This window comes from Bison bison, unplaced genomic scaffold (assembly GCF_000754665.1).
Source record: "Bison bison bison isolate TAMUID 2011002044 unplaced genomic scaffold, Bison_UMD1.0 scf7180017864468, whole genome shotgun sequence".
NCBI lineage: Eukaryota > Metazoa > Chordata > Mammalia > Artiodactyla > Bovidae > Bison > Bison bison.
In genome coordinates, this window is record NW_011495029.1 from 2,560,729 (window position 1) to 2,569,619 (window position 8,891).

The 8,891-nt window shown below is 35.7% G+C and overlaps 1 protein-coding gene across 1 annotated transcript in view; it reads left to right on the forward strand.

Moving 5' to 3' along the window:
• The window catches only part of PKP2 (plakophilin 2), an 80,316-nt gene extending 75,541 nt beyond the window's left edge, over nt 1-4,775 (forward strand). The window contains 3 exon segments of the mRNA XM_010860570.1: nt 1,194-1,383; nt 3,922-4,009; nt 4,137-4,775. Of these exon segments, the coding sequence (XP_010858872.1) occupies nt 1,194-1,383; nt 3,922-4,009; nt 4,137-4,205 (347 nt within the window). The 3' untranslated portion in view covers nt 4,206-4,775.
• The last annotated feature ends 4,116 nt before the right edge of the window (nt 4,776-8,891 follow it).

Consider the following 8,891-nt stretch of genomic DNA (forward strand, 5'->3'; position numbering starts at 1 on the left):
CAAGAGATGCAAGGAAGATCTCTGGAGTAGGAAGTGACAATCCACTCCAATAATTGTTCTTGCCTGAAAAATCCACTGGACATAGGAACCTGCAGGCTACAAGTCCAGTGGGTCACAAAGAGTCAGATATGACAAGCGACTAAGCACACACAGCACCAGTATTCTTTCCTGAAAATTTCCATGGACAGAGGAGCCTGTTGAGTTATAGTCATGTGGTCACAAAGAGTCAGATATGACTGAGCATGCATGCATGTATCAGAGAGAGAAGTACAGTTCAAGGTGCCATGTAAACTCAAATGAAGAAACAATGAAGTTAGGCACTGGTATTTGTACAACCATGATAAACACAGCACTGTATTAAAGAGCTGTGAGAAACAACAAAAGCAATAGAACATGCTTTCTTTCAAGGCGAGTCCAAAGTAATTAGAGGTGGAGAAAAAAGGAAACCTCTGGTTAAAATAGAAAAAGCGAAATGAAAACTCTGTAACCAGGATCTTACATATGTAGTAAAAAAACAAATTTTAAATAGTTTATCTTTTTTTAAATAATGGTGTTATTTTCACATTAAGGAAACTTTGGACAGTACAGATAATTTTTAAAGAATATTTTGAGATCACCATCAGTACTGTAGAAAAATAAGTCCTATTAGTATTTTAGTATATTTCTTCTCAGGTTTCTTCTGTATGAGTTTTCCTTTAAGTATATCAGTTATTTGCACATGAAATATTAACACATATTTTCTTGTTATTATACATGCTTCATATATATGTTTTGGGATACATGAGATTCTTTGAAGATATGTTTTAATTAATCATAGTCATATTACTGGGATGTTTAGACTTTGTAAATTTTTCATTTTATATAACAGTATATAAAGATCTCTGCTTTTTCAGTTTTTAAAGTGATATCTTCAGGATGAATTCTCAAAAGTGAAAATACTGAATCAAAAAATGTGAACATTAAAAAAAAAATTTGACATTTCTGTCAGATTTCTTTCTGGAAAGATTTCCAGTGCACTGAGCACAGAATATCATCTTTTTAAAAATCTTTTTTTTTTTTGGTAATTTGAATATTAAAATGGTTGTATCCTTTCATATGTTTATTAACCAAATGTTTCTTCTTAAATGTTATTGAGATCCTAAGGTTAAGAAACAATCTTTTTAATCAAGTGTTCTTTTTTCTTACATTTGTAGCCAAAGAAACTCTACCTGATTTGGTTTCCATAATTCCTGACACAGTCCCAAGTACTGATCTTCTCATTGAAACTACAGCCTCTGCCTGTTACACACTGAACAATATAATCCAAAATAGTTACCAGAATGCACGGGATCTTCTAAACACTGGGGGCCTGCAGAAAATTATGACCATAAGCGCAGGTGACACGTAAGTCCTCTAGCACTGCCTGTCAATGTCTCCCCTTTTCCCACCACCAATCCCATATATAAATAATGTCTTTGAGTACTATGGCCAAAAAGATAAGATTGTAAAGCTGGGCCAGATCATGTGGCCCAGTCCTTGGTGATCAGGTAAGTGAAAACCTGAATCCTCTAAGCCAAATAGTTGGTCATTCTCTACTGAAATATCCAAAAATAGTCAAACTTCATAACTTATCTGAGGCATGCATTCCAGCATTTTATTGACCTAATGAATTGTTTCCCAGAGCCACAGCTGTGATTTAAGAAGAGAAGAATGTAGGCAAATTGGAGTCCTATGGACAAGGAATGCCCTTATCCTCACTTAACTATGTGAGACCAGGGTCACCCCAGGAGGAGAAGTAGGAGGCAGCATAACAAGAAGTTCTTGCTTCATCAGTTTTCTTTATCACATCTCTTCCACCTCTTACTCTCTTTTGAAAGTAGAAAGTTTAATGCATGTAAGTCATCTCACCTCCTTGTTTCTATGTCTTTAACTATTCTCCATTTTTTAAAAAAGATGAAGAAGAATGTAACTAATTATTACTGTTAGTTAATTTAGAGTGGTGGGATTCCAAGGAGGTATGAAGATTATTACTTTTTCTCTTTATACAATTCTGAATTGTTTGACTTGTTAAATAAAGTTAGTTTTGTAAATAACCATAAAAGAAAACCAATGTTATTATAGTCCAGACTCATACTTCTAATGGGACCTGTAGTAGACAAACGTGTGCTTGGCTGCACAGGGGCTAGCATAGGGATCTGTGGTATCCTAGAATGAGCACATCCCTTCTCCCACAGCTCCACCCAGTTTAGCCCCTTTGCTCTGTGATTTCCCTCTGGTAAAGTTCACAGGGAAGGGGGACTCCATTCAGAGTCACATGATTAAAAAGAGCACTGTTAGAATGTCAGTTTCCCAAAAGCAGGAAATATTTACCTGTTCCCATTTGGCAGTTTCTCTGCCTTTGTGGAAAGTCATCTTTGACTTTCCTTTGTGGAAATAGTCATCTAAACTTCTAACCAAATCTCCATATACAGTATATGACTCTTTTTTATATGAGTATTCAGACATGATAATACGCACATGGGAATATACCATCACTTTTGGACATTTCTTGTATTTAGCCAGTTATGGGGTGTGCTATTCTATTACTTCTTTGTTGTACTGAGTATCCATTTGTAAGTTCGTCCTCACATGTTCCATTTCAGAAAAAAAAACCAACAAGGACACCCTACCATTATGTCTGCTTCCTTGCTAGAGTGTTGCATAGCTAACCCATAATTTATAGACTAGCCTGATAACCAATCATCAATTACATTCCCTCTTTGAGTAAATGAGTTCCAAGTACCAAGCAATCAACTTACAAACAGACTTTATAACACCTTTGCAGTTTAAGAACTTTCAATAATAAATATTAGAGATCCACAGCTTTCATGGATGTCTTAATACTTCATTTATTAGCAAGTCACTCTGAAAAGCCCCTGAGATACTAAAGAATCTGTGAAGTGCTGATTTGACTTACCATCCCTATTATGCTGGTAGCTAGATACTGAATGAGCCCAACATGGGCTTCTTCATACATCTTTGCATTCTCTATTCTTGGTTGCATACTTACAAATTCCTATGATAGGAAAAATAAAATCTTTTGTTTCTTTGTTCAAAGAAGAAAATACAGTCATGTGCTAATTCAAGTGATGGAAGAGAAAAATATCTATGAAAGTAGTGATCTTTAGCCAGAAACTAGAACTTTGAGATGAATTTAAAAGAACATCAAAAACTAAGAACACATAATAATAAAGTTAAAACAAAAAAAGTAAGAGGACATCCCTGGCCGTCCACACTTTCAATGCAGGGAGCATGGGTTTGACCCCTGGTCAGAGAACTAGAATTCCTACATGCTGTGCAGTGTGGCCAAAAAAAAGTAAGCACAGTGTCAAAATCAGTGGTGACTCGGATTCATAACAGGAACACTTTTTCCATTTGTTATACAAAAAAGCATAAATTTTTAAACTATTTTAAATGCTCCAGTAGGAATTTATTAATTTGAAAAAGACACATAATTCCTATATTCATGGAGTCACTAAGTCTAAGAGTTATACATATTTTTCAATCATACTTTCATGCGTTTGTCTCTATAAATATGCATTATAGACAAATATTTTCTAAAAATATAAATACAAATATAAATTTTATTCTATAAATTCAAGGATTTATAAAACTTTTAAGAATATATGCCTTATAAATATCAGGAATTTTCTTTATAACTGTTTATTTGTTAGCACTTTGCTAGTGGTTTAAAAAGATTTGAAAAAAAAACAAAAGCACCCATGTGGCTCCTGCCTCCTAAAGCTCTCCATCCTAACCTCTTGTCATGGTGAGTGGCCTGACTTAATGGATGGCTCCTGAGCGACAGCAATTAAAGAAGATTTACAGAACATCCAGGGGCAGCATCCAGAAGCCTCACACATTCTCACTGATCACGGAAAAATGTGCTTTTCTTACTTTCAGCTATGCTTCCAACAAAGCAAGTAAAGCTGCTTCTGTTCTCCTATATTCTTTGTGGACCCATACAGAGCTCCATAATGCCTACAAGAAGGTAAGAATGCTAAAAAGAGCCAGGTAATAATGTCCCACTTGATTTGACCCTGGTGATAAGTTACTAAAACTTACATTGTCTCGGGTATAAACGTTACCTTTCACATTTCTGTTTGTTTATTCCAAAGGCTCAGTTTAAGAAGACAGATTTTGTCAACAGCCGGACTACCAAAGCCTACCACTCCCTGAAAGACTGAGGAATGTGAAAAAGTGCTCTCAGAAATTTACAAAAAGCCCCAAAGGAAAACACCTATTTTTCTACTTCCCAGCTTAAGAAACCTCAAAAAAGCATATCCTGTTTCTATACTTTTCTATTTCCATGGTCCTTGAATCCAGAAGACATTTGTGAGTTTGACACCAGTAGGTACTGGCAACAGGCTCAATTTTACCCTCTACAAATAGTGGTCTTTTTAATCAGGGCTAATGGTGCATGGCCTCCTGGAATTAAAATATGAATTTATATGGAATGGACATTAACTAAGTAAATAAGGAAGAAAGCTGTTGTATCACTAGGATTTTAAATTTTGACTTACATTTATATTCCTTTTCTGATTTCCATGTTTTGTCACTCACATGTGTGTTGTTTCACGATTGAGCCATGAGTGTATTGTTCTGCAGTGTTGAAACAGAAACAAAAAATATTTGTGGAGTTGTCCAGGAGAAAATATAATGGCAACACTGCCTGTTTGTTTACTTTGTGCTTGTTTTTATCCTCTTGGATTTTTTTTCTCGGCTTTTCAATAAATGTAAGAAATTTAGATCACAGAGCATGCGTGACTATAAGAAGAAATTGAAAGGACGTGATCATAGAAAATTTAAAAATCTTTTCTACAATTTGAAATTCGGTGTTCCCTCTAAATAATAAATAGGATTTTTACTCAAGGAAACACTTCTCCTCTAACAACACTATTAAATGCAAATTTCTCCTGACAGTAGTATTCACGATATGGTTTCCTGGATATCAGCCAGGAAATGAGCTGGTGGAAGAATGGACTTTACTGTTTGGCTACAAAAGGAACCTAGCTCTCTCAATCTGTTGGACCAGCCAGGGCCGTGAAAACCCAGCTCATTTTAATGAACTACATTATCAACCAGCCTACTTTGCCCAAAATTTTAAAAATAGTACAGAACCACTAAATCTCATGTGATCTTCCTTAAGCCATTATTTTAAGTCAAGAAAACACTAGAGAAAAAAAATAATGAAGTTATGTTGAGGAAAATAATGTGTCTAGGCCATCCAGAAATGATATGAGAAATGCTAACATTTAAAAGTTGCCAGCATCATCTATTGGAGTCTATATTAAGTGTTATTTTAACTGGACTGTGATTAATACCGTTCAGATAGAATTAGCCTTCTTAACCATAATTCTGTTATATTTTTCTTTTTAAAAAGAATCTGATAATAGTTAGTTAGTAAGTAACTAGGAAAAAAATCCTTCAGCTCCTTTTGGCCAGCAAAGTGTGATAGGAAATAAATTGCCAGTTTCAATTTGAATGTATACTTAAGTCTTTATTATATTTGGAACTTAAATTTTTTCCATTTCAAAAGCTCAGTGAAGACGACTAAGGTTACTACTTAAAAATGAAATTATTTAGATACCAATTTTTAAAATGCTGAAGAGAGAAATTATATCTCTTTTTCCAAAATTCTGATGATAAGCATTTGGAGTATATTTATTCCTCCAGATAATTAATGTATATTTAAGAAATTTCTGTGCTTTTAAGGCATAGTAGAGCCTTCAATAATATTAAACACAAAATGAGGCCAAAATAGCATTGCCTGCCTTGGTAGCTGGGTATATGTGACTTATTTGTGTATCTTGGTATCTGTGGTATGATTGACATGATGTTTGAGTATTTGACTTATAAAGTTCAACTTTAATTACTAAGAGTTTAATAAGAAATATAATTGCTTATATTTCTCCCCTAATTAGTCCTAAATTCTTTACCAAGAAACACTTCCCATAAGGAAGATGGGAATAGCTAGTGACTAAAGATGGAGAGACATACAAATCTAGATATTGTTAGATTTTAGTAAATTGAGTGGGTCTGCAGCCATGAGAATATAGACTAATGTTTGATCCCCATGTCCTACTTTATTTACAAAAACCTCAGTACTTTACTGTCTATGAACACATCTGAGGGAGGTCTGTATGCAGCTGAACATCTCTTTGATCACAGGGCTACATACACAAAGCTTTTCTTTTCTGTGTGTCCGAGACTGTGTCCATGTCATCAAAGGGACTGAGCTGGACCTCTGTATTTATTTCTGCTAAAAGATCTAAAGGCCTTGCTGCTGTGTCAAGAATTCTTCATGATTTTCTGGAATAGGGGAGGTTGCTGCCCTGGATTTCTATTAAATGGAAACATTGTTTATATGATGGAAATAACCAAAGGGTTATCTGACAAGATAAAGAGGGGATTAATGTGTCAAATGGGAAAATTAAGCAACATGAGTAGATAAACCATAAACCAATCTAATCACCCTATAAAGAAGCAATTCTTTAGAATAAAGAAGGAAATGGAGGGGAGATATATATAAAAACATGTATATACAATTTACATACTATAGTTACAAATGAAATTTCCTCTAAATAAAGCACACGGAGTGAGGACTTCAATATGTATATACTTTGAAAAAAATTGCAGAAGAAGCTTCACATCACAAAATCTGAGGATTAGGAGGGAATTTGGAGGACATCTGGTCAAGTCCTCTTTAGAATATCTTCTTGTATCAGAAAAGATTCAGTTCTTATTAAGAGGACAGAGAAGAAAAATGTGCAATCATTCATTCAGTTAATGCCCAACATGACCCTATAACTGGCCCATCTTAAGATTCAGTAACTTACATTTTAAAGTATTTGTTATAGGAATGAAAATAGATTAAAAAGGAAACTTTTCAAAATAAAATTCTACTTTAATGTTTTATTTATAGTAATACTGACAGTTTCATCTCTTAAGAAATAAACTTCAACCCTTTAAGGACTATGAGTAAAAGGAAAACTTTTTTATGGTCTATTCAGGAGATAAAAATCAAAATACCACATTGGCATGAGAGTTGTTTAAAATTTGTTAAGGGGGAAGCATTCAAAGTCATGAAGACAGTTTTAAAAAACCAGCAATATTCAGCCTGGAAGAAGAGTGTCACGTTATCTGTCTTTAAATATCTGAAAGACCACTGTGTAGAAGATGACATGGCCTTCCTCTGACAGAGTAGAGGACAGACTAGGGTCAGTAGGGGGAGGCTTGTATGACTATCTTTGACTGAACAAGAATGGACATATGTTGAGCACTTCTCACAGCCTCCTCATAAAAAAACTATATACTTTTTTCCTTTCTTTTTACATTTTACATGTGAAATAACCAGAAGCAGAGAAAGGTTACGTTACATTCCAAAGCGACTTAGTTGGAAAATGCAGAGGGGCCATGTGAATCCAGGTGAGATGGCTTCTCTCTGGGGGTTCCCTGGGAGCCAAGAATGCAAGACTCCATCTTCACTCTGGGGAAATGTGGGGGCTCTCTTTGGTTTGTCTCTTGGCCAGTTAAGAGGACTGATCCTAGGACCAGCGAGCTTGAACTCAAATTGCAATTGCTCCACTTGCTGGGAGGGTAAGGGTTAGGCTTAGTTGGGGTAAGGTCCTTACTCTCTCTGAGCCTCAGCTTTCCTTCTCTGTTATACTTTGCTTCCCTGTTATACATGAATGATAGGGGTAGTTACCTCATGGGATCGCTTTAAGGATTGAATATTTTCATAATTATAAAGCACTTAATGCCTGACAGTATCTACACAATAAACACTGACTAAATTATTTGGAGTTTCCTGTGTGGATGGGCCTTTGTTTTCCTTTTTTAATCTACTTATTTGAATTTCTCTTTTTAGATAGGTTGATTTAGATAAAAGCCCAATCTTCCCCCAGTCAACCATTTTATACGCACATAGACACTTGACTCATCCCTCAGAAGGCCAGGTAGAATGAGGAAGATAAACATTGCCCAGACAAGTGTTCGTGAAAGTCTGTTCTTCAGAACACAGGTTCTTTGAGGATATTTATACATGTAATGTGAGAAGATGGCTCAGTTATACAAAGATTGAAAAGATCTAGATTATAAGATTTCTCAGTCCCTAATATGCAGCATGCATTGTGAAATCTCTAAGAAGGAATAGAGTATGCTGCATGTCACCAATCTTTTTTGAATCAATAAACCCCTTTTTTCCTAGATGATTCTTGAAGCTGTGCCTCTGTTGTAAACACTGTGACATTAGTGATCTGAGCCATAGTCAAGAGGAGAAAAGGCATTTATCTTATGTGCAGTCTGCCCAGGCTTCCCTGGTGGCTCAGTGGTAAAGAATCCGCCTGCAATGCAGGAGACACAGGTTCAATCCTTGGGCAGGAAAAATCCCCTGGAGAAGGGCATGGCAATCCACTCCAGTATTCTTGCCTGGAGAATCCTATGGACAGAGGAGCCTGGTGGACTATAGTCCATATGGTCACAAAAGAGTCAGACACAACTTAGCCACTAAACAACACAACAGTCTAGCCCAGTTCATCCAGCTAAAGCCTGGACTACTGGTAAATCAGACCTGGGCCTAATCATGATTTAGTAAAATCAGTGATTTCAATAGATTTAGGATTAGTTCCTGAACATTTTGTCTTACTCCCACCTGGAGTGCTGCATCTGTGGATGGAAAGACAACTCAGAAGATATAGATTAGTCCAGAGAAACAGATTGAGGCAGCCACAGACATTCCTTCATCTTGACTGATCAGACCTTCAAAGAATCCACTTCAAGAGGCAATTAATTCTCTCAGAAGCCTGAATTTTGCTTGTAAGCTGCTAACATACATCTGGCATTTTTATTTTGAATTAAAATGGAGTCCAAAC